This window comes from Merops nubicus, unplaced genomic scaffold, assembly GCF_000691845.1.
Source record: "Merops nubicus isolate BGI_N331 unplaced genomic scaffold, ASM69184v1 scaffold9512, whole genome shotgun sequence".
NCBI classification, from domain to species: domain Eukaryota; kingdom Metazoa; phylum Chordata; class Aves; order Coraciiformes; family Meropidae; genus Merops; species Merops nubicus.
Window position 1 is genome coordinate 139,670 of NW_008591564.1, and position 26,765 is coordinate 166,434.

At 38.4% G+C, this 26,765-nt stretch overlaps 1 protein-coding gene across 1 annotated transcript in view; it reads left to right on the forward strand.

Annotated features, from left to right (window-relative positions):
• The window catches only part of LOC103782538 (contactin-associated protein-like 5), a 160,282-nt gene that overhangs the window by 129,859 nt on the left and 3,658 nt on the right, over positions 1–26,765 (forward strand). The window contains exons 17-19 of the mRNA XM_008950307.1: positions 13,536–13,666; positions 14,951–15,035; positions 24,588–24,806. Of these exons, the coding sequence (XP_008948555.1) occupies positions 13,536–13,666; positions 14,951–15,035; positions 24,588–24,806 (435 nt within the window). The remainder of the gene's footprint in view (positions 1–13,535; positions 13,667–14,950; positions 15,036–24,587; positions 24,807–26,765) is intronic.

Genomic DNA, 26,765 nt, shown 5'->3' on the forward strand with positions numbered 1-26,765 from the left:
ATTTTGGCAGCTGCACCATCTGCAATCTCCACTTTGGTTCAGATGCAGATAGACTATCAGTACTTCTGCAAATTAGGTGGAGCAGCTCTCAGCATACTCAGGCAATTTAAACAATGGTGCTTTTCTCAGACCTCTACCTTATTTACTCACTTGTAAAATGAAGATAACAGTAGTTGATAGGGTTGTTGAGATGTTTGGCTCCAAAACTTTGGACTATAAAATGTAGCATTATATATAAAGAATTATTAAGATACCTAGCTGATCTTGATTAACCCCTTAAAGTCTCTTTCAGGGTTACTCAGGGTATGTTTCTGTGTTGTTCTCTGAGGACAGTCATTTCAGTCATGCGTATTTGCTGCCTTTTGTGTCCCAAATGTAATAATTTTTAAAATCTCATATCCTCTTATTTCTTAATCTTGTTGAAATTTAAATGATTGCAATGAAAATAATGTTCAGACATATTGTTCTTTCTTTATCCAAGAAGTTTATGCTTGCCATAATGTTACTGGACTCTGAATAACAATGTACTTTGTAGCATTAATATGCAAGCATGATTCCTTCTCTCTTATTGGCTCTATTTCAAGGAGTATTGCTGAGTATCAGTGTATAGTAGGGCTTAACCATTTACCTGCCTGGTAAATGACGGGTTAAGTAAAGGTTAGGCTCCAGGTGAAATAAGAATAGGCATTCTCACTTAAGAAGTGTTCAGTAATATTCTTTGCCATAATCCCAAGACCCTTTCCACTTGTTAAGAAAATAATATTGGAACAGTCCGTGTATACCTCTGTTCAGGTTCTGTGTAAAAAGGGGTTCGGGGCAGAACCCACACGGAACAGAACTATGTACTCGCCTCCCCCCCACCCCCAGAGAGAGAGAGACACTTTGAAAAAAAAAAAACGATTGGGAGTTAAATGAAAAAAAAAAATGAAGTATATTGTTTAACGAGGAACAGAAGATGAAAAAGGGAGGTAAGAAAAAATATATTCAAAGATTAGGGGAAATACAAAAATAAACAAAATATACAAAACCCTCAGAAATAGTTCCAAGGTCCCACGGAGCGAAGCACACCTCGACCTAGGAGCCATAGGGCAGGAGTGGAGTTAGCACCTGCTTCCTGCCTCTTATCAGAGTGTGTGTGGGAAGGGGAGGGAATACAATGGTTCACCCCCACCCGGGGTCCTCCCAGGTGCTGGAAGGTCACACCCCCATTCCAAGCCTCAAACCACAACAACTTCAACACATCATCTTCTGTGAGTATTTTTAAAGCTCCTATTCACGTATCCTGTTCTTCCTCTTTTCTATTATTTACAAAATAACTAGGTAAATTATTAGTTAATAATAACTGACAATGAGAAGAATGTTTCTGTGAATTCAGACCTCCCCCATTATATATTTATCATAAAAGAAGTGAAAGTGTCTGCAAGGTTTATTCATAGTCAGACTATATTAAAAGGGGCTTATATAGAAGTGAATTTGTATAGACAGCTATGATCTAATCCAGTCAGCTGTGAAATATTTCCTATAAAATCAATTTGCTTCAGTAAAATTAATAATCACATTTAACCCCAACACACTTTGCATTCTCTGTCTATGAAGAAGGTCATATCATCAGAAGATACAGTACATATTGATTGAGACGCTAGAATTGTGGAAGTGAAATGACTCATTTAGAGTTACCCAAAAGGCTAGTGTCAGGTCTGGGAAAGGAAATAAAGTCTCCCCATGGCCACTCATGGCTTTACTCACCCAGATCAATTCTGCCCACACAGAAAGCCCTTCTAGTGCTTGGAGCCTTAGAGAGCAGGTGCTTCATGAAGAAGGTAAAGTTATGACAGATGTTGGGTGCTACCATGTATCAATGTAGAAGCTACAGTTCTAGATTTATACCAATGACCTCCTTCTATAAAAGGAGATGGTTTCTAGTGCCTAGCAGCTAATATTTCTAGAAACCGTTTCCACCCAAAGAACTTACCTATATCACAAGGTTGTTCTTACCTCTAATCAACTGGCAGCTTATGGGTAAGTTTTCAAATGTTGATGTTTTTAAAGATAGCTTAAGATTCTTTAATCTTTATGCTTCTAAATCACACATGTGCCTTTGAAAATTGTATGCAGTAACAGCATTGCCCTCTCCTCCCCAGTCTTATATATTCTAACCACGGATTTTTAAATTACACATATATACAAATGTGTACGTATTGTGTATATAAGGGTAAGTATACTTGTATATAGATAGATATGTGTGTGTATATAGATGGGTATGTATGTAGAGCTCACACATTTCCATTGATCCCACATCAGATATTAGCGGTACTGTAACAATTGGCAGTGCATTTTTAATACCAGTGTTGTAGCGATTTCAAATTATAGTGCCCACTACAAAGCTACAGAAAATGGGTAAACATCTGTAATTAGAGACATGTCAGTTCACAGAAGTTATTCGCATCATGAGAAACTACTGCCAAGAAAAAAATCTTTTTTCTTTCCCAGGCCAAATTTTTGCTGTACATTTTTGCATTTACATGATTTCACCAAGTTACCAGTACTTTATTATGTTTATTAACTTGCAGTATTATTATGTTTGCCTTGATCCCTAAAGAGAATAATTGATGTGGAATAAAGATGTTAAACTGTTAGTGCTTTTTCTTTCTCTGTTTTTCCTTCCCTCTGCAAGTAGTCAAATGTGATACGAATATGCTGAAGTATATTGTCTAGAAAGTGCTTTCCCAAGTCTTTGATTCTCAGTTTTGTTAGTTTTCTCCATGGAAATAATATGATTCCTAATCTAGAAAAATAGCAGATAGCCAGCATCAAAGAAAAGAGATAGAATCTCAAACTATCCTAGAGTGATTGAAAATTTATCTGTGTTTATTATCTGAGCTCATAAGAAACTAAACAATCTTGGTTTCTATGAAGTACTTATTGCCATCAAAGTGAACTCTGTTCTCAATTTCTTTTGGAAAGCAAGACTCTGAAATTGCATAGGAGAGATTAAAGACAAGGACAAAGGCACAATTACAAACAGAAGTACAAATGAAAACAGCTTGAGTTGTTCTGCTAGGTTTCTGGTATTCAGAGTACAGTAGCAGGACCTAGATCAACTTCACTGCCCTGTCACATAAGGCCTTGAAATCAGCTGATATTTGAAGTAAATGGGAAAAGAAACCAAAACCTGTAATAGATGTGAGATGAATTAACAATTTGCAAAAAAGAAGCAAATTATTTTTTTTTTCTTTTTAATAAACTAGAAAACTACTGTAATCTCCTATCTCTAAGTCAGAAGAAGGCTTTCTGTTGAAGGCATGTAAATTCTCCTTATTGTTTTTGCTTTCAATTCTGTTAAACTGCATCTCCAACAACTTTTCTCAGGCAAAACTAAAGCTTTTGTCATTCAGTGATAAAGAAAGGGAAAAAATCTAGTTCAGTCTTTGAGACAAAGAATCTTTTGATTCTGTTCATGCCGTGTGCTCTGAAGTTCAATGGGGCAAAGTAAAAATAATTAGGGGAAATAGGACTTACTGAAACAGTGGGGTGGGTTTTGGGGATGAATTTGCTGCTTCTTTTGCTTTACCAGTTTGAGGGTTTTAGTTTTGGGGTGTGAGTACCCCAGGATATAAGAAAATGCTGCAAAAAGACCCTCTAGGCTATGCTATTGTTAGTGTAATTGTCTAATCTTTTGAGAACAAGTTCTGGCTTACAGATTTCACTGCCCATGAACAACCTCCACAGTTTATATTACAGAAAATGGTGCAAAGGTTCGGGTATAGTTATTTTTAACAGATCAGGAGCAGGAAAGTGTGTCATGCTGGGAAGTGTGGGAGACAGCTTTTTTAAGGAGACTAGTTTTCACATGACTTTGAGTGACTGAGAATTGTTCCCAGTCTAGCCCTCTGGTTCACAGCCATTAAATTATTTCATATATCAGATAGGACTATGTGTCTTTTAATTATAATTTCAAGCCAATTTAGGTATCCCTGAAATCTCATGTTATTTACTGAGTAAGGGACCAGTAAGAGTTTGATCAGGCATAGTGAAGGTAAAATAAATTTTTCCCAGTTGCCTGTGAATGGGAGGCTGGCTGTGGCACCATGAGTAGAAATGGCTGGGTGGCAGGAGATCTCCCCATCAGTTTCTCCACATAAACAGAGACACTCCTGTGGTTAGAAATGGTCCCTTGGATGAGTCGCTGATGTAAGCATGCCTCACAGAAAACAGGAATGTTGGTAAAAAATTTCAGTTCAAATCCAGTGCTAAAAAGCCTTTGAGGGAAGAGGTGGACTTGTTGCCACACCCTTTTTTTTTTTTTTTTTGTCATTTCTTTTAGCATATGCCACTCTAAATCTCTAAGTGTGCAAAACTAATGAAAGGAGAATCAGCCACAATATTCAGCCAAGAACTCTGGCAGCTTTCTTTATCTGCTTTCCAAGAGGAGAGAACTGAAAGATCTCTCTCATTAGCTGTGAATTCATGGACATGTTTGTACTCATGAAGATCATTTTGCCATACTGAGGGGTCAAGAGATGTTCTGGAGACCCACAGGGGAAAACCAAGGGAACTGTAATTGGATTACTTTGAGCAGGAAAAGCTGAGCATGCAGTTAATAATTGATCTGTGCTCTGCATATATTCAGACTGACTTTGAACTTACTACTATCTGGCATAAAACCCCAGACCACTGGCTGCAGATAATCAGCTAGGAAGAAAACACATTCCCATTTGCTTGAAGGGAATGTTTATCTCCTAGAAGTCTTAAGTTTCTAGCTCACATTTTGCATTTGAAAAGTCTTTTTTTTTTTTTTTTTTTTTTTTAATGTTCGATTTCTGTGGAGCTGTCCTGAAAGGAGTGGGGAGGAATGACAAAGGGTGGCAAGCTCCTGTATTTAAATGGATGCTTTAGAAACATGTATGAATAGTTCTGAAATGAGGGACAATAGCAGTTATTTTTCAGTTATTCTTAACTTGTGAATTATCTGTGTAGTGGACGTAAAGAGCTGTGTAGGGAGAGCTGTGAGTCCAGCAGAATCACTGGCTCGAGTGCTGCCTTGGAGCACTGTAGCTGTTTCCACACAATACAGAGCCAGAGATAATAATACTTGGAAAAGCCAGCCTGGGGCAAACCAAACCTTCTCTGTCTTGCTTTTAGTATACATATTAACATGTTAATTTTTTTCCCATAACATATCAGTTATGCCGGCTGGATAATGAAAAGGTGACTTCATCCTTCTTGCCTGGTGAACTTGGATGTTTATTCATTAGTCTTTCCAAGCAAGACTGGCCTTCAGAAATCCCAGGTTGAGACTAGGAGAAAAGTCTGGAGCACGGAAGATGTATGCTTGGTGGAAGAGGATCAGATCAGTGAATGCTTAAGCAAACAGAGCATAAATAAACCCATGGGCCCTGCTAGGATGTACCCACGAGTGCTAGGTGAGCTAGCAGATGTCATTGCAAGGCCACTCAAGAGGTAATTAGCACAAACTGAAACACAAGAAGTTTCATCTGAGCATCCAGAAATTTTTACTGTGATAGTGACTAAGCACTGATACATCTTGCCTAGAGAATTATTGAGTCTCAGTCCTCAGAAATATTCAAAAGCCATCTGGACATGGGCCTGGGCAACCAGCTCTAAGTGTCCTTGCCTGGGGGAGGGGTGGCAGGCGTTAGACAATATGACCTCTAGAGGTCCCTTCCAACCTCAACCATTCTTATTATTCTGTGAAAGATTGTAGAAGTATGCATTTGAAGGTGAAGTAGTGAAAGTATTTGTGTATAAGCATGAATTTTGCTACAGAAAAGTCACCACAAGTCATCACAATGCTACCATTATATGGTTCTTGTAGTAGGATTGTTACTAAGTAAATAGTTCATCCTTCCTCTAATTTTCTCCTTTAGATGTCTTAACAAAAGTCAGTTCATTGTATGCCAATGGTTGTGGCTTGTTATGAAACTCAAATATTTCCCTTGAAGGTTTGCTATAATCAGGAGAAGGTCACTGACTGAAGGATCCAACTCCTCCAGTCACAGAGGGTAGCATAACCTATGAAATAGGCAGTGCTCGGGTGGACTGACTAGTCGGAGGTGCAGAACATTTCCCAGAGATTCATGATCAGACAGGCAGTATCTATAGATACAAGCAAGGATCATTAACCTCAGAAAGCCATTAATCCACAAAGTTCTGTGCTGGTTTTATTATGAGTTGAGTGAAAAGGAGGTTTGGGAAGAGAGACATATGATTATTTTTCTTTACTATTATTTAAAAGATTATTGCTTGCTCTCCTGCTCCACAGACATCATGTAATGATCAAGTTGATTGTTTCTTTTTTTATGTTCAGATCAACTTTTCCCATGTTCTCATTGCTGAATATTACGGTTATTTGTTAGGTCAGTGTGAACCAAGTCCTTGCTTGAATAAGTACCTGTACTGACAAAACTGAAACAGGAATTGGTGAAAGATACTAGGAAAAGAACGGATACTATGACCCAGGATCTCAGTGAGGGTCAATTGGTATGAAGTCCTCAGGGTACCACTACAGAAGATCTCAGCTTTTTTTTGCGTAAGAGTTGTTTGCACAGAGTTAGTGATGATACATAATTTGCAAAACTAGGTTGAACTTTTGGAATAAAATTCATAAGATGATATTTTTTATTTAATTAACTGGGTAAAGAATAAAAGCTTTTCCTGCCAGCCTGGTTGCTAACGTAGTCCTAAATTAAAAGTACAGTGTGAGATGAAAGTCTAGCAACATTCTTCTAGGTACAAAAGTGAGTAAACCATAGGGCGTACAGAGTGTCTGACCATGAGAAGACTAATGGCATCCAGTGTGCTTTTAAAGACAGCAGACATCTGTGCATCAGGTCCAGTAATATTATGATTTGTTAATGAAGAGTTTGTTAATGAAACCTCTTGAAGCGACTTTTAAAATTTCAAAGAATGTATAGAAATGGTGTATGTTAAAATTTACCAGAATAAACCTCACCATCAGAAAACAGGTAATTTCAAGGAGATTTAATTGCATCTGGTGCCCTCAGCTCTTTCCTTCATTTTTACATTCAGTTACCTTCAGGGAAAAACGATAATTTTTTAGCATCACTTTGTAAAACAAAGAGCAACGAGTTCCTTCACCAAAAAGAGGAATTTAGCAGTGGGGAGATAATGGTAATGATGGTACGTTTTTCAGTTGCTGCTCACCTGGAGGTTTCGTGTCATTTTCCAAATGATGTTAACATTCACCTATTTCACTAACAGATAAACTGTAACCCAAAGAAGGAGGATGATTTCTCAGTAGTCATTAAACTGGTAGATCCCAAATTGTAGCAGTGATCTATCACCTCCAGGGTACACAAATGCACCACTGTGCATGCTTGATCTGAACTGGAGAGACAGTGGTTAGTATTAACCCATATCTATGGGTTAGCGTTGTTCCCACCTTGGGTCCATCCACATCAGCATGGACATAGACTGCTTTGTTTAGATGAGTGTCCCCTTTAAAACCACGGGAATAAGCTCTGTATTTAAGCCACTCAGAATGTGCATAATGAGCTGTTTGACTGTGGTCCTCTGGGTCATCTTTTAGACTTGCAACATTTTCTAGCTTTGGAGCAAGAAGCATCTGCCAGTTCCTTTTTAATTACTGGTCAGCCTTTGTTAAGCCAACTGGTGGCTGGTGGGAATGAGATATTTATGAAGGTTAAACACATTTGTCAGTCATATAAGGGAAGTAGCTACATTTGTTGATGTTTAAGTGACATTCTCCATCTGGCTTCAGCTGCCTTAGCAGGATTTCAAATTTAGCTGAGGTAGTGGGCTTCCAGATAGGTTCCTTTAGTGGTTTGTGGATGTGTGTTTTCTTTCTAAGTTGAAAAAATGCAATGTGATTTATTTTTTCTAATATAGGATGGCCTCAGTATGATCCTTAAATCGTGAATGTCTCAAGCATTGAGTGGGAGGCATGCAAATAAGAACTTATTTTTTTCCACTACCATAAGAGATTGCAAAAATAGTGGGAGGTGGATTCTTTTTTTTTTAAACCCTATGTAACAGTGTTATCTAAGCCAATGCAGTAGCTGGGTAATCATCAGCAAACATGTTCAGCATTTTCACCTTGCTGTTTTCTCCATACAAAACAAATAGCAATAGTCACCTCCCAAAAATGTGCAAGTACTTTCTTAGTTAAACACCACTGGATGCTGAAGAGACAGGCCCTGCTCTCTTGAATCACCAGTGGCACTTCCACTGAATAGTAAATTTACTGAGTAAATAACCCTGCGGAGAAGCTGCTAATTAAGGAACAGGTTTCTTAGCCAGCTGCTCTTAACTGCAAAAAAACAGTGGTTCATTTTAAACTATCTAGGCTGTGAGGAGGGACGCTGTCATTCTGAAGCTGTGCAAGTTGCTGGGGAGAGATTTTGTCATAGAGACAACTGAAAACTTTCACATGCTCTTCTGTCATCAGGAATGAACAAACCTTTCCACCTTACAAGCTGTAAATCGTTTTCTGGGATAAATACATTAATCTGTTCTCCTTTTTTATTTTTTTTTTTTTCATAATAGCAACATCAATAGCCTCACTAACATATTCCACCCTTTGTTTAGTTGATGCCTTCTTCAATTATTTTCTTTTTTAGCTATAGCTCAGGTGAGTGCTGAGGGTGGATGCAGTGGTGTAGTTAGTATCTTACAGTCTGATGAGGGTGATTGCTGGTTAGAGACAGGGGTAAGAGGTTCTGTTGGTCCTAAACTCCTTTGTTTCTGGCTGATTGAGAAAACAGGACATGCAGGGGTTTTCCACAGCCCTCTTCTTTAATGCAGTGCTCCATTATTTTATACGTACACATTATTCCCAAATCACAGTTGTTAGCTTCCCTGATTTAAATAATTTTTCATGAAGTTATGTGATGATGATAAAGTTGTACGTTTTACGTGTGCTATCTACATGTGCTCCTTGAACTAACCTCAGCTTCTCTAAACAGTGCAAGATGTCCTGCCAGGTGCTTCAGCCAGTTTAAATCATTAAAAAGTGCTATTGAAGTTGGTGGAGATGTTGGGTCCAATCTGGGCTCATTTAAAACCAGTTTCTGTAAATGAAGGTCCTGCAGAGAAGTTTCATTCTCCCAGGGCATCTCATCCCCTTCATTGCTGTTTTGTTCTTCAAGACTAAGTGACACAAGACCTGTGGTGCTGGTGACGTATAACAAGAAACTTGGGTATGAATGATGGATCTGTAGAGCAGATTCCTGGTATCCATTTTTTTTGGTTTATTTTCTACAGAACTGCTTTAACCTTTTTGCCAAATATCTAGCATAGGGTGAGATCTTTCAAGCCAGGAGGTCTTTTCACTGAGCTAGAACACTCTCTGCAACATTCTCCTGTGCTCCCTTTTCCAGCTGATGATTTAAAATTTGCCATCTGATTTTCAATACAAGCTTTGGCCTCCCAGAATTAATGTAAAGTTAGTGAGCATAGGCCACAAAGCCACCAGATGTTTCTGACATTCCACTCAGGCACTGCTGTAGACACAGGCACAAGAAAGACAACTCTGTTGTTGACATATTCAATCAGAAAAGAATTAGAATATGTAACATAGAATGTATAACATTGTGATCAAGGTACTTCTTCACACTCTGCTGTCTGGGACTATTTTTTTCTTCTTCAGGCTGAACAATTTGAAATCTCTAACCAGTTTAATGTCCTTACTACCACTAGATGTAAGAGCTGCTATTACATCTTTCTTGCCCTCAGCAAAAAGATAAAAGTAGTTTAAAGGCATCATGTTATTCCTGTCGCTGCCTGGGGGTTGGTTACGCTCATCACTAGTGTACTGCCAGCAAGTACTAACCGTGTTCTCCATCACCACTGGAAGAGTGTCTTGGGAGTGTTTTGTTTCAGAAAAGTTATCCCCAGCCTAGTCACCAGCATGGAATGGCATAAGTATTGCCCTTTGCTCTCTATTTCCCAGAACTCTCCTCTGCACCACGAGATTCCCAGGAACACTGTTAAAACGGGTCTATAGCTGTTTTGTATCAGCAGAGATGTCATTCAGCTTTACAGTCATGGATTATACTATTGCAGATTACAGACTGAAGAGCACAGTGATGTGTAGCAAGCCAGCTTGGATACCAGCAGCGGTCTCATCCCAGTAGCATGTGAGGCCGTGTGGACTCATTTCCTCCAGAAGTGACGAAGGGAGATCACACTGTGCTCTGTAACGCTGTGGCTAAAGTGTGCCTGCTAGGCTTTTGGGCTGTTCTGTAGCTAGAACAGCACATCTCCATGCTGATCTGCAGTCTGCAGAATTTGAAGCTAAAAGGGATGGCTATAATAGTTAAGCGGAAATCTACTCTTACCTAAAACCACCGGGGTAATACACCCAGTAAAATTTTCTAGCCCAAGGCAAAAAACATGATACTTCTCTCTTTCCTTCCCTTCCTCTTTCATGGACATAATAGAAATTGCCTCCAGCAATTCCACATACATTAGAGAAGGAAGAAAACACAACAGGCAGTGCGTTGCTTGGGCGTTGTGGCACTCCAGGTGTGCACGCTCAGACCCAGGGAGCTGAAAAGAGGATGACAGGCATAACTGCAACAAGCCTGGCAGAAATTACACTACTCATGATTAGTGCGAATCCCTAGTGTGAGGTAAAAATGATGCAAAACAGAAAGAGAATAGAGAATAAGGAGAATAGAGATGGTTTATGCACAGATTTTTATTTGCAGATAGTGATACCGGCCCGAGGTAGTGGTGAAAGTCAGTGGACCAGATAATCAAAAAATCAGAGGGAAAAAAAACCCTCTTAATAACAATTCTAATTAATAATCCATTTATTTTGTCTGTCAAGTAGCAAAATGGCAATGTAATCTGCCAGACAAATTATTCTGTACTCTGAAAACAGAACACGTTTTGGTACTGAATGCAAGTCAAAATCAGCTCTCAGTCTTATAATCCTAAACTGCTGTGAATTTCAAAACAACCTCTGGAGACATGAGTCCATGTCCATGGTTTATATTAATGAAAATTTGACCCCAGTGAAATTGCCAGCTTGAATTCAATGGTTTTGAAGAGCAGTCATCAAAAAAGAGTTGTCATTGGAATACAAAGCAATTTGATAAAAGAAGATGCTTTTCACTGATCTCTTTAAATGATTTAAGGTAAAATTGTTCCACTATAGAAAGTAAGATTTGTTCTTAATGGATATCAAGAACCTCCTCCATATCTCCCAACAAATGGAACAGACAGTTTCTGGTTTAAAATCAGTGCTTCTCTGATGAAGTCAATGTGGAAACCCCTGTTGGCAGCAGCTGAGAACTTAGAAAAACTGCATGTCTGCTAGCTCTCTTTGTTGACCTTTTAGATACAGTAGCACTGTTTATATTTTATATATTGATGTGTTCTTAGCACTCAAAAAGAGCAGAGATGTTTTCTCATATTTACAAACTAAGCAACCAGCATAAGGTCACAGACCAAATCTAGGTCCTATTCCTTTTTCTCACATTTTATGCCTTTTTCAAAGACTTGGGGTAAGAGGCAGCCTAAGTATTTCTGTTGGGACATGATTTTTAGTTTGAACCAACCTGTTAAATTATCACAGCTTGGTTTCAGCTTATTCTGTGTGGTAATCTCAGCTGTTGTGTGCAGGGTCAGGTAACCTTTCTATTTTTTTATCAACTCTCCCACTGAATTAATGAGCAAGTCTGAAGAAGGTCCCTTAAATTCCTTGCACTTGGGCCTCTTTTCTTGTGTCTTTCTGGACTAAAGTGATTGTAGAGGGTTTACACTGTTATTCCTTGTTGATGCATCTTTCATTCAGTACCAGAAAATGGCATTAAGTTTGGACCTCTCAGTGTGGCATTAATGGTGACAGATACTAGCTCCTTGTCCTGGTTATGCAATGAGGGGATGGGAGTTTTGCAGCATGATTCAGGGCAACTGAATCAGGACCTGTAATATCACAGTGAATAATTTAGCAGTTGTTACTGACCTTGAGCTCTTCACACATTCCTCTCTGACATCCATGACTGTGTGTGAGAAAGTAAATGCTTGCCTTTTTTTTTCTTTCACTTGAAAAGCTCACCTGCTCCATCAGCCCTCTCAATCACCTAAAAAGACTTCACCTGACTCATTTTCCCTTTAATTTTGGGAAACATTGTTTCTACCCTCCACAGCTCAGAGAGCAGCATTGTTCATCTGGGGTATACTGAATGTTACAAGTGCAGATCTTAGGAGTGTGAGCAGCCAAACATCTTGGTCGGGGAAAAGGAGGAGGGATGATCTTAACTGGGCTCTGAGTCCAGTCTGGAAGGACTACCAACTTTACTGTGAGGTGTGCAGAGGTGCCAAAATTCCCCCTCTGCAGGAAATTCTTACATTGTTTTAAGCTTTTTTACAAAGTGGTTTTACAGTAGCTCGTAGAACAACAGAGCTGACCTTACTGAGGGAAGACTTGAAGGCTGAAGGGAGCAGGTAAGTCCACACTATGTAGTGAAGGCAAACAGGGAATAAATGAAATATACTTTCCTTAGGGTTGTGGTGCTATCAGCATTCGTTTCCTCCTTGGACACAGTTCCAAAATAACCCCAGAAAACCTTTTAACCCCATGGTACCACATGTTCCATGTATTTTGTTTGCTGATGTATAAAAAGAGCTCTGTAAGTTCTGAGAATCTTTTCTCCTTGCTACTTAATTCCCAGAAAAGTAAAATTAAAGGGATTTTATCAGAATAAATTATTTTCATTTTAAATTATATATATACTTGTGTGTATATATATCTTTATTTTTTTTTTTCCTGTAGTCATTCATAGGAGGTTTAAAATTGATATCAGGTTCCTTGTTTTCTTGTACATTTTGATCTGTTATGGTACTGTTATTTATCAGAAGTAACAATACCTTTTTTATATACAAAGACAAAAAGGTACGTTTGGCATCCAATTTTATGTGAATTATACTTATTTCTTCAAATATGTTAGCATACCGAAGTAAAAATATTTTTCTCTGTATAATCATTTACAATATATCTTTTCTTGTATTGCATATGAATTATGAGTCTGAGCCTTTAAATGTTTGAAATTAAGTTACAATTCTCACAGTTGTCATTGTCTTCTTTATTGTCTGTTACATCTTGATGAAAAGGAATAGCAAAATCCACTAGTATCAGTCTAATAGAACAGTGCAAGACCTGCATGCCCTCTGGTGGAAGTAATCCTTAGCAGACTAATGTAGATCAGCTTTTGTGGCAGTGCTAAATGTCGGACCTGCACAGATACACTCTCCTTTTATATACTTAGTTACTCAATTAAGTTATATTTTGCCATAGCAGAGTTTGTTAGCTGCTAGGAAGGAAAACTCTTACAGTGCATTTTTTTTTTTCACACTTTTATTTACAGTTTGAACTCTTTCATTTCTCTTCAACTGCTTTCTTGACTTTTTAACCTTGTTACTCCACTGCAATAAAAAGAAAATGAGTTATATGTTGTGTAAAGGTACTGAACAGTATCTCATTACTGACACAGGTTTTATGCATAGAATTTTGCTCTTTTTTTAAGGAAGTTTACAGGTCCGATACAAGCTGAGTAAGGATGGGCTTCTCATTTTCACCATTGACTCTGGAAATTTTGCCAACCGAGAGCTTCACCACGTGAAGATTAATAGAGAAGGCAGAGAGCTCATCATTCAGGTATCCATGGCTCAGACCTGTTGATTTCAATGCCTGATCACCAGCAGGAGACAAAGGTTTCACATTGACCTGGTGCAACCAAAGCTGGCCTAGCAGCAGAACAGCCATGTAGGTTAGACTGAAGCTCCATCCAGACCTTGTTTCAAAGACTGTCTAACCATGATGTTTTCTTTTGACTGATCCTTCCCTTGTCTCTGACAGTCTGTGAATTAGGAAACATCTTTGGACAGAAGTTAATCTGTACCATTGGAGTGGTTCTGGGGCTTAGGAGTGTCTGTGTGACCTGTAGTTCCAGAGGAAGCACACAGTATGGATCATTAAAAAGATGCCACAGGGAGAAAAACAGCTGAGGAATGAGCACCTCAGAATGTAATTTAATTTAGGGCATCTACCCAAGGGAGAGCATGACCCCAGCTGCCTTATCCTGCCACAGAAAAGAAAAAGCTGAAGGAATGCAGGGTGCAGCCACCATGATGATGCCCTGTATTTCTGCTAGCAGCAAGCCATGCAGATTGTGATAACCTCATGAGAGACAAGAACCCTCCCTCTGCCTTGTTTCCCTGCATAGCCTGTTTATCCAAGGCAGGAAGAGGAGGACCATCTTACTTCTCCTTCTGCTTTCCTTTTGAGGCTAAATATAACAGTTCACATCAGAAAACAAATTGGCTAGATCTGGATGGGAGTCATTGAAAAGGAAAGGGTGACATAGTCTGAAGAGAATCTTTGTGTTAAGGAATAGAATGAGGAGACAGAAACACAAGGAGCACCACAGTTTTTCTTTGCCATTTCCATGTCTGGTGGTAAAATGATAACACAGTCGGTATGCAACTAAGGTAGATAGGGCTGATTGTCTAGGAAGGAGGCTTATGCTAAAAGCCAGGGTTTTCTTCAAGTACCAGACTTCTATTGTCTGCTGCGCTGTGGTTTTCTTCTGTGCTGAACTAATTCTTGACAATACATTTCTAGAGAGACCTCCTTTGAGTGTATTCTGAAGTGAGCACACATGAATTTCGGGAAGTAGGGGGATTTCAGTGTCAAACATTTTAAGCTTTTCCGCAGGGGAAGTTTCTTCAAAGCCCTTTATATGACTATTCTGGTGTACCTTTCAGCTTCTCATGCTAAAATCAAAGCACATTCGCTCTGCTGTCTTTAGCAACTGAATCACACTTGGGGGCAGAATTAACTGATTTGCAGCTGAGAGCATTCCCAGAAATTTGCAGTACAGAGAGATCTAGGAGTGTCTGCATGCTGTTGTAATGAACTAATTTTATTGACCTCTTCCAGGTTGATCAAGTTCTCAAACTCAAACATAACTTTTCTGAGACTGATTTTAAGGCCATCAAATCACTCAGCTTGGGCAAGGTCACAGGTAGGTTCTACTAAAAATATTCCTGATCCATCATCAGTTGTTATAGTGCTGGAGTTAACCTGTCCTATGTGTTGGGGTTTTAATAGGATTGGGGATTTTTTTTTTTTTTTTTTTTTGGCCTGTACATTGCTATATACTAGATATATATAAGTATATTAGATATACTCCTATCTGTATATCTAATCAATGCAAAAATCTGGAAGCTTTACTTGTTTGCCCTGATAGCAGTATTAACTTCTTCAATTGCTTCCTCCAGTAAAGTGATTCATGCTGCCTGCGTGGCTGCACAGGGTGGCATCTTAGCCTGATATAATTTTACTGTCTACAGCTTGCTCCTCTCAAGCCACCTCTGTTTCCTAACAATAAGAACAGCAATGTGAGTCTTCATCCTCTCCCAGCCCTTTTCCATTTGAATTCTGCAGGGAATATTTATACTGCATATAGCACTGAGGCCACAATTCTGCATGTGCTGTGCGTGGACCTTCTTGGTCTTTACTTGTCCACACTACAAAGCCATTACAAGAGGAGGTAAACTCTGCCTGAAATTCATAAAGTAGAACTCTATGTTGTTGTCAAATATTACTTTGTAGAAGAGTCTTATTCATTCCCAGTAAGATTCTAAATGCTTCTTTGGTTATAGTCATTTTAGTCCTTTGTTAGAATTGGAGTTCCAAATCAAGCCTGACATCTGTTTCACTGTTAGAGTTTTGTATGTTCTAGTAATAGCACCCAAGGTCTGTGGCACTGTAGCTAGACAGAAACTCTAGATATGCTCTAGTGTTTACTTGTGCAACATAATTGTATATAACAACATTAGTTCATTCTACATCATGTTTTACTAAATAGATCAAGGGCAGGCACTAATTTTCCTCTTAATTCTATTTAATATTTGTTCAGAATACAGCAATCTCCCAAGCCTCTGTGGACAGATTTGGAGACCTGACACTTTCCAGCCCAAGTCAGAGATAAACTGAAAATCTAATTTCGTCAACAGTCAGTCATAGTGTTGAAAATCTAAAAGAACATTGTTCATCCTAACCTCTACCTAAAGCTTCAGCTATGGATACGAAATCAATAAACCAAGGCTTTTCTAAACAGCAAGATGGAACGTAGCACAAAGACCTTCAAACATATAGCCAGCAAGCTGACAACGTGCGGCTCAGCATCATGGAGAGAAACTAGGTTTAGTCACAAAAATATGATTAACTTCACAAGTACAAGGTTGTTGTGAAGCCAAATAGCCCAGCTGTGTCTTCAGAGGTCTGGCATTCCACTCCACTCAATGTCACAGACTTGTCTCCAGGCAGCTTTTAATGGATATATCCTTCTGTTATTTCCCTCTTGCCCCAGAGTTTATTGGGATTTTGTTTTATTAATAGTGATATTATTTAATAGCAATGGTTCATACTCTGTAATGACACTAAAGCCATAAACTTGTCCTTCTAGATGGTGGGAGATCTTACTGCTGTACCAGGAATCACACAATACATCCCAGCAAGTCACTTTAATTCCAGCCTAATCCTAATTCTGATTTCTTCTTCCTATGTTAAGGGAATTTCTGCACATTTTTTCTTTCAAGTCAGGACTTCGTTTTCCAGGTTCTGCCCCACAGCTGTAGTCTCCCTGTGCTCTCACATCATCACAGATCCCCCTGTCTTCTCCTCTCCAGGGTGAACACTCCCAGCTCTATCAAGCCTCTTCTCATATGAAAGATGGTCCAGTCCCTTTCTCATCTTTGCAGCCCTTTAGTAGACTTATTCCAGTAAGTGCATGTCTTTCTTCTGGTGGAGAGTCCAGAACTCAATCCAGCATTCCCGTAGTGTTACATTCTCAGAGAGTATGTGGGAAGGGTCACCTTCTTCTGTCATCCAGCGATTCTCTTCCCAAGGCAACCCTGGATGCCAGGATGTTGTTGGCTGCCTTTGCTGCAAGGGCACATTTCTGGCTCATGGTTAGCTTGTTGTCCACCAGCACTCCCATCTCTTTCCTTTGTCAGCCCCAACCAGTGTTGTTGGATGGGGTTATTCATAACCCAAGTGCAGATCTTTGCATTTCCTTTGTACTTCATGAGGTTCCTGTTTTCCCATTTCTGCAGCTTGTCAATGTCCCTCTGAATGTTGGCCCAACCATCTGGTCTATAAACTGCTCTTCCCAATTTTGTATCAACTTACTCCAAACTTACTGAGGTTGTGTACATTGTCCCTGCTGGGGAAAATAAATAAATAACTAAATCAATAAATAAATCCCTACTGCTATAAAGACAAGAGTTTTGCCTTGTTCTATCAAGAGATGAGCTAGAACTTTTCCACTGAAATAGAACCCCCACCCCTCTGTTCTACATGCCCTACATATCTGTGCTATACTGTTCTGAAAATGTGTCACTCTTCTTTCCTATCACATCACTGATCATTTGCCAGGTCTAACAGCCCAAACCTGGCTGCTAAACCAGATGAGTATAACACCTTCTTTCTCAGCTCCACCATTCATTCTCCACTGGCTGAGAAATCTCAAAGAGAGCTTCCAGCAGGACATCATAAAAGCTTGTAATCTCTTCCTCAGCGGATTTTCTTGTGATAACCATTTTAGCACAGCTGGAACTTTTGAAAAGTGCACTTTTATGCAATAACTATTTTTTAAATAATAGTGTTTCCCCCACCACCACCCTCTCCCCGCCCCATTACACGTCCTTTAGTTAAAAGCTACTTAAACTCTGATTTTTTTTTTTCTGCTTTTCAAATCTGCTATATTTTCCAATGGCTGCCCTACACTCAGCCCTGAATTCCATAAAAAAAAAAAAAAAAAAATCCCAACTCCATTTAAGTCAGAGGAGGCTCACCTGGAATTCAAAACATAGGGACAGGCACTCTGCCACAGACCGCTTAAATGACCTTGGGCAAGCCATTTATGTGCACATATAAAGGTAAGCAGGCATTTTATTCCCACTGGAACCAGTCTGAGCTTTACTATCTCTGTTCTCTATCAGTAAAGCATGGATGATAGAACATCCCTACATCAGAGGGGTGCTAGGAGAAAAAAAGCATTAAAGGCTGTGAGCTGTTCAGATTCACAGTAATGGGGCCATATAGCTGCCTTAGAAGGATCAATCTAAATATAAGTGTGGCTTTGAAGACAAGGGAGGAAAAAGAAGCAGCATTCAAGTAGCCAAGAGACATTTGTTGAATTCATGCTTGCAGTATCCAACAGCAATAGAAAGATATTATTATCTTGTAGTTTGTTGTCATCTTTACTTTACAGATACAGGAGGAAGACAAAAAGGGATCTGTCCAAAGCTCACCAGTATCAGTGGGAGTTGTTTCATTGACTTTAGTGAGAACTGGATTCAGGCCTCATGTGGGTCATACTTGATTCAGGCCTCAAGTTTATGGTAAAGCTTCAGTGAAATCTTAACCAGAGTCCCAGTTCGCTTACTTTAAGCACTCCTTGCAGAGATCATGCTGCTGTATTTAACCACATGAGCTATGCTGGCAATCTGACCTAACTGTGAAGCCAGCTCTGCTTTGAACAAGGGATTGAACTGCATGACCTTCAGAGGTGACTTTCAACTTAAATTATTCTATAATTCTCTCATCTCAGAGACATATTTGCATACGTTTAGGTCTTGTCTAGAAATAGCTGCTATCTCAATGGAAAATATCATTTATTTGTTTTGGAGTTGACTTTAGTGAATCTTTGGAAACTTCTTACTGTGCTCCAACGTGCCTAAACCTTTCACTGCTACAGTCCCTGGAAAAATAAGCACTGATGTAAAGAAGTAAATCTCATTGTCTGCATGCTTGCTTCTGAGCAATTTAGTATACTAGCTGTGTAGTGATACCAGAGTAAAAGTGTAGAATTGAAAGAGATTCAGGAGTATTCTGAAGAAAGAGGTTGCAAAGATTTCTTTAGCACCTCTTAATGTTGACCTAATTTACCTGTGTCTTTAATGCAATGAATTAGACCACCTTCCCATGCTGGCAATGTAAAGAACTGTGTAGTCTAGCACATGATCATGATATCCTTTATGTCTAAAAGCCTGAGCTAAAAGACACTCGAGTGGTAGGAGTCTTTCAGCTGAATCAACCAGCTTTGATATAAAATGTACATAGAAGAAAGTCTATCTGGAAAGCAATTTTGTTGAAGTCATTATGTAGGTGCAGTGCAATTCTTATAATTTCTACAATGGCTTTTCTTATTAAAAGTTCACAAGAAGAAAATGGAGTCTGAAGAGATCACAGATCATCCAAGAGGGATATTTTATTGGGGGAGATGAAAACAAGATAATTAAATCAGAAGGGGTAAATTTGCATTAATTCTGAGATACAAAAGGTTCCCTAAAAAAAGGATCTACTTTGACAGAGTTTCTATGAAGAAGATTTAAGTTTATTTTTATAATTTTTGTTGTTGTTTTTGAAAAGTCATTCCCTTTTTTAAATTCACAAGATTATAATTTGCTTGAGAAATTTAAAGTCACAGTCTCAGAATATCATGCTCTAGCATTTTAAACAATACAGGAATGGTTGCAAGAGATATTGACTGGGCTCTTCTGGTCACTGCAAAGCTCATTTCTTTACTGCAGACTCTTCTTGCCTTAAGTATCTGTTTCTTAAAAGTATCATAGCACAGAAAAAGACATGTTGGGTGCATTATAGGACGCCTTTAAAAGTCATTGTTTTCCCTCCTAATAACCTAGTAAAGCATAAAGGAAAACCAAAATGTCAGGATAAAAGAGGAGAGTCATTTGAGATCAAGAAGGCAACAGATAAAATAAGCAAAATTTGGCTATCCCAGGCACTTCAGGTAATCCAAGGTCTAAGCCAATAATGCCATTGTGTCTCTATTAAAAGAAGATCAGATCTGTTCAGATATTTTCCACAGCAATATCATTTACCATATGATCATGACACCATGCTTAAATCCCTATTTTCTTCATGATAATACAGCCTAAATAAGTGTCCAGGGTCATCTACTTTTGTCCAGAAATTTTAGTCTGAATTCCTGCTACTGGAGCTGCTTTTAGCTGTCTGGTCCTGAGAAAAGAATATATTCTTTTGTACATTATCTCTCCACCTTCTTGCATATTTTCTTCTTTTTACAGATTATATTTTAAACTCCTGCAAAATCGCATAGGGCTGGCTGTGTTGTGACAGATTAGATTCAAATGTCAAAAACTCTAACATGTAACAAAGACCACTTTGAAACTCCAAGCAATGCTTCTTTTTCTATGACAAATTGTCTTTAAGAAAACATACTAAATACATGTCTGAAATTCTCTCTACTAAGCCTAATGAAACTAAAATTCTCAAATGTTCCATTTGGCACAAAATGTTCAATTGCCAGCAAACAAAACCTGGCATATTCTGCTGATTCCTGGGAGAACTTGTGAGAAAAATCACCTTTACTTGCTCCTGCTGTCCCTTGCTTTTTCAGAAGTGTCTTGGAGGTGCACTGAATGCCTGGAGCCTGTATCCTATTTAGACTTAACCTTTTCTTAAGCAAGAGCCAAATGGGTTGAGCTCAATGGTTCTAACCAGGAAAAATGTCTATGTTGCTCACGCCACTGCCATTGTGGCAGGCTCACACCAGGAAATGTGATTATTCCAAAGTTGCCGTTTTGTGGGTTCCAGTCTAATTTAAGACATGCTTTCTGCCTTTTCTAAATTAATGACTAGTATCAGCAATGCTTACTGAGGTTGTTGAAGGACATAGCAGCATATTTTTCGAGGTAACTACATAGTACCTGCTAGTTAACTCTTCTGAGACAGGTACAGTATAGAGACTACAAGAATCTTTTACTTCAAGGTTATGGGCTCAAATCTACTGACAAAGTCCAAGATATAATCTTGCCAGTGCAGTTCAGCACCTTGGCAAAATGAGGTGATGGATATACTTGAACTCCCACAAAAATCATCTTTCTCTTTCTCAGACTCAAAAGGACAGGCAGTGCTTCAGCATATAGAGTAAATTACCCTTTGTGCTTCTCTGAGCAATTCACTTAGATTAATTAGTTAGGGCATAGACACTTAAAAAAGGCTCTGTCTCCTTTCACTGACATTAAAAATAAATTTCCATTCAGGAAATCCATGATGGGCCTTCCTGGGTGTAAGGGAGCACACAAGTAAACCTTGGGCTCAGATTAATGTTTACAAAGAAAGAAAAAAAAAAAATAGATAATGTTTATAGTCCAGTTTCCCACAGTGATATATTTAGAAAGAAAGCCGTTTGAACCACTCCCTCTGCACAAAAATAACACTTTTGTTTTCTCTTTGATTCCAGTTTACCTGTGATATTAGTTATTATTTACTATGTCAATTCACTGACATATTGCTGAGAAGCTTAATACTTGGCCCTAGAGAATTCTGGCAGAATTCTCTTTGCGGTGAAAATTAATTCCCCATTACTAATATATAAAAACTTAAAATTGCTTTATTTATTTAAGATCTTAAAAACAGTGTGTTTTATGTCGCAGAGGTGCACAAAGAAATAGCAACAGAACAGGATGTCTGTTTTGGTGAATAGGAATCAATCAGCAGATATAATATGTTGATACAATCAATAAAGTTTAAAAAATAGAAGTACATGTTAGACTGCAAATACATGGAAAACTGGGAAGCAAAACCAACACAAAAGTTGCTGAGCTGTGATATTGCAGACAGCTTCCAGGAAGCAGCTAGAGGACCCAGCAAGAAGCCAGACCAACCCATACATAATTCAGCAAAGATTAAAAATTACTTCCTAAAATATGGGTAAACTTAAGTTGTGGTGAGTGAACAGTTAAATTACTCAAAAGCTCTAAAAGATTGCCTTGTCACTCCCCCTACAGAAATCATCAAAAGTAACTCGGTCTCCAGTACCAAGAACAGAAACTCAGTGTTAAAACATCAGATCAAACCAAGCCATCAGCAGCAATTCAGTATGATTTTTTAGGCCAGTCAAATGCGTGGAAAGATTCACAGATCAGAAGGAGGCCACTGATGTTTTATATGACCTTGCTTCAACACAAACCTTGGAACTTCATGAAGTTGTTTCTTTTACTGAGCACCATGTCATGTAGCGAAAATAACTTTTGGAAAAACATTTTATCATGACTTAAAGACTTCAAGTGACAGAGTAGCCTTTAATAAGGCTTTCATAGGAGTAACCATGTCATAATCACAGTTTTACATCATCTGCTCAAGAATTCAGAGGGTAGCATAACTTGTTCATATCCAAGCTGCGCAGGTCTTTTTTTGAGAACAGTGAAAGCCTCCCCTTCTGAAAGGAAAGCAGATCAAGCCATATAAGAATGCAAAATGTTTCTATGCACGTGTCGTTTTTGCTAGAGGAATCTGTGGTTGTTTTTAGTTTGTTCTTTGATTTCTTTATCTCAAATTTCAAAGGCTTTCAACAAAAAAAAAATCTCCTAGTTCTCATTCATGCAAAGCTTACTTTGACAAAAGACTCCTGAAATTAGCCCTTAATTTGGCTTTTTAAAAAAGCCTTCAACAGTACTACATCTTAAACTTTTCAAACTATTGTACCATGAAAAAGGAATTAATTATGCCTTAGGATTTACCTTTTGCACATTGAGGAAGAACAGAGCAATTTAGATTGCCTGATGTCTGAAAGATACCAACAAATCCACCTTTTGTGTCAGAGCTAAGAAGACAAGAAAGACTGAGAGTAGGAATGCTTACAAAGGGGTTTATAAATTCAACAAAGATGGCAAATACTGTAAATCAGTCTTTTAGATAAGCCTTCTTGCAGAAACTTGGAAACAGTTCTTTGTTTTATAACATCCCTGCCAAAATTTCATTAAAAGCCTGAATGCAGCCACTTCCTATACACTTTGAGAAGAGCAGATGTAAGGCTACAGTTTTTCTGGTGGCAAAGCTTCATTGTTTCTCTTCCCTTCTCTCTTTTTTGCAGTTACTCACAGCCCAGAGGCTGTCCTCGTGACAGTTCTGTAAACTGAGCATCTTTCCTGTAAGACCCCTTGGAAAGCAATCCCACACCATACCTTGCTTTGAGAAGCAGCCAAAGTCTTCCACATTATACTTCCATAAAGACATTCAAACAGAACTAGAAATTATTCTCAGCTAATCCCCTCAGCCTGTATGATGTAACAGTCATGGATCTTGAGCATCAAAATAATGTGTGCTTTGTGCTAGTTTTGAGATTTGTCTGTATCTTCTTATATGTAAAAGAATTATGCTTTTATTCAGGTAGCAATGTCAGTTATAAGAGAAGATCTACTTTTTTCCTAAATCCTTTTGGCTGAAAGCTTGTAAAATCATTGTATTTGAACAGTAGTGGAAAAAATTGGACCTTATTTTAAAGTTTACCATCTTGTTCTTTCAGGCTTTGAAAACAAACTTGAAAAGCTGGCAATCCTTATTTTCCAGTGTCAGTGGGAGTGTTTCCAAAAGATTCAATGCTAGAAGTTTTTGTTTTTATTGGCAGGGAATTTTTAAGACTTTGAATAAGTTTTGATACTATGTGTGTGTGCATTTCTGTTTGGTTTTTGTTTGGTGTGTTTGGTTTTGTTGTTTTTTTTTTTTTCTTGTTTGATTGGCCTAGATATAAGGTGCATTGTGTTACAGACCTCTGAGCACTATGAATTTCAATTTCTAGAAAGTAAATAAATGAGTGCTTGGAGGAAAGACAAGATGGCTTCACTGTCCTTCACTGACTTTCCAAAACAATCTTTGATATTAGAACTTTTGGAACTAAAAAAACCCACAACATTTACCTTTGAATTGTGTTTCTCTTTGTGAAATTTAAATGAACACAGACAAAAAGAAAAATTAGTAGTGCTGTCTCATCTTCAGGCTGGAAAAGAGCATGGAGAGATTTGGTTTGGCTTTGATTTAGGTAAAAAGAGGTATAGTTTTAATTTTATTAGTGGAATAGGGCTACCAGAGTGAGAGCCTGGCTTAGGAGGATTCTTAGGAACTCTTATTTTAAAATGTAGTAATATGATTAGGTGCATCAGAAAAGCAAATTTAAAAATATACTCTTGAAGAACAGGGAAAGCCTATATCAGCAAGCCATTCAATATTAGGCCACGTGAAGTATTGTATAATAAACAATAGAGAGCAGGCACCTTCATTAAAAGGGTGGAAGAAGTGAATGCCTTGAAGATATGCTCCATTTCTCTGAAACTGATGTCGTTAACAGATGCAAAAAAGTTAGAGCATCATCCTGAGGATCCTGCAATATTCGTGCTGAAATCATTACTGTCTATTATTATTATTGTTGTTGCCATAGTTAGCATCTGTGATGTGTTAGATATTGTCCAGACAGTAGACAAAAGGGATAAGGAAAAAAGGACAGTGCAGGCTTTTTATGTCCAAGCCAACTAGATATGCAATGTAAGTAGCATTTTAGAGGAAGGACTTGGGATGGGAACTGCATGGATCAGGCCAGGGAGAACTTGTAAACTGCTGAAGGACAACCTGAACAGTTGAGACTGGATGAGAAGTGGATGAGATGGATAAGGAAAAAAAAGATTAATTTTTTTAACATCTTTGTAAAACAGGTTAATTCCCAGAGTGTTTTTCTGTTGTCCTGCAGATAGTTTGTCACTGGACCCTGAAGTCTCAAAGGCAAATGCCTATGGTTTCACTGGCTGCCTGTCCTCTGTTCAGTACAACCACATTGCTCCCCTGAAAGCTGCCTTACGCCATCCCAGCATTGCTCCTGTGACTGTCAAAGGCTCCTTGACTGAATCCAGTTGCGCATCCATAATGGAAGCTGATGTGAACACAGTAACCACAATATATTCCTCATCAGGTATGTCCTGACAAGAGGGGAATGGGGAATTTAAAGGATACTTTTATCATAAAGGAAATGATTCTTTCCTCTGTGCTGTAATGCAGTTACAATAGTATAAATATTGGAACTGGGAAGTTGCCTTTTCTTTCAGAATTAGAAGTGTTGAGGATGCACATTAGAATTAACCAAGATCCCTTTAAAAGTCTCATTGTACTAAACCAAAGGTTTCAAACTAAGTTCTTGGATTGCCTAAAATATGCCTAGAACAAACAGAAATGTACCAAAGTTATAGTGGAAACAGCATTGGAACTATAGCTATGCGCCTGATTTGCCATTCCTGTCCACTCTAGATAGCTCCAGTGCTGCAGATCTCAAAGGAGAACATAAATGTTACAAACATTCCGTATCCCAGTGGTGATGAAACAATAGGAGTCAAACAGTAAACAAGTCAAATTTGTTCCCACCCTAGCAAAAATGAACAAAACCTCCTTGTACAAACCCCTTGACACATGTGCGTGATTATCCTTGAATGCTTGTACTTTAGTCTCTCAAGCTAAAGAGAAGGAGCACTACTCGAGTGATACCAGTCAAAAGACGATCCCAATAGTTCATTTATCTTTTGCAATCCTGAAACTGTCCTCTGGGAATACTAAGTATTTTGCATATGTGAATTTGTATGCAGGGAAGGAAACTCAGAGCAGCTGGAAGTGTTGTCACCAAGAACAGGGATAATCAAGTTGCTGCTTTAGTCACTGGTGTATGTGACGGAAATCTTAATGACCAGAATGGGGTACAAATTAAGGGCTATTTTTTTGCCCCTTGACCTATGAAGCTACTTTCGCTTTTCTGATAACTAATACAACTCTGGTTTAGATCATAATATGATTCCTTTGACATTTGTACTAGCATCAAATCCCCATTTTCTGCAGCTTCTGCCTGAGATATTCAGCAGAAAACAAATGATGCTATTAGCATTCTGCATAGGGAAAAAGGCTGCTGATTACTCTGTGGAGAGTGGCTACCAGTGTGTGTGTGTGTGCTTGTGCTTACTGCTACCCCACAACTTTCTTCTCACTGCCCAGAGCTGTCTGAGGTGTCTCATCCACAGAAGCTGTCTTGTAAATACCGAATGGACAACGATACTGAAAATATTAACTTCTTGCCTTGTGATCTGTTACCTTGATGACCCTAACTATTCCAATGAATTTAGAAAGTAGTAAAATGTGAGGCTCAGAACTGCAGGACGGAGTACAGAGCAGAGTGTAGCATCTTTGGATTTAAGTATTTAAAGCTCACAATCAGTTGCACTCTGTTGTCAAGACTAAGCACTGTTACATCAGAAAAGCAGAATTATTATAAAAGTTCATCCCTGTCTTTGCCACTCTGTGCTTCAAAGTATGATTTCCTCTCAATATGATGAATTAACTGACACTACTGCCTCACTATTCATGCTGAATTTGATTAAAGCCTGAATAAGATCTTCAGAACAGGGTAGTTCTAAGGACTTCATGTCTTTATGTATAGTAAGAGCAATGGGCAGTAGATTCTTGTTAAAAAAAATTCCATTTGGTAGCAAAGTATACTTTGTATAGATGTACTTGAGAATTACATTTATACATGGAAAGGACATATCTTAAGAAATAAGAAGACAGAGTTAAGGATTAACTTTCAAATTTACTGCTCACATCTCAATTCCTCAGTTCCAAATTTCTCATTATTGAGTGTCCGAGAAGAAAAATAGAACTTCAAAGTTGACCGCACGTGAGTGTGTCGAATTTCTAATGTACAGATACAACAAAAAATCCCTCTAGGAAATCTCTAGAAAATGTGAGAAAAAAATCTTTCTATATTTATATCTTGAAAACAATTGAAGCTCTTTCCTTCATTAAGGAATACTAGTCTTCAAGAAAGTTTCTGAGCAGATAGATGCAGAATAAAATCCATTCACTCGTGGCTCAGTTATCCATACACACTCTT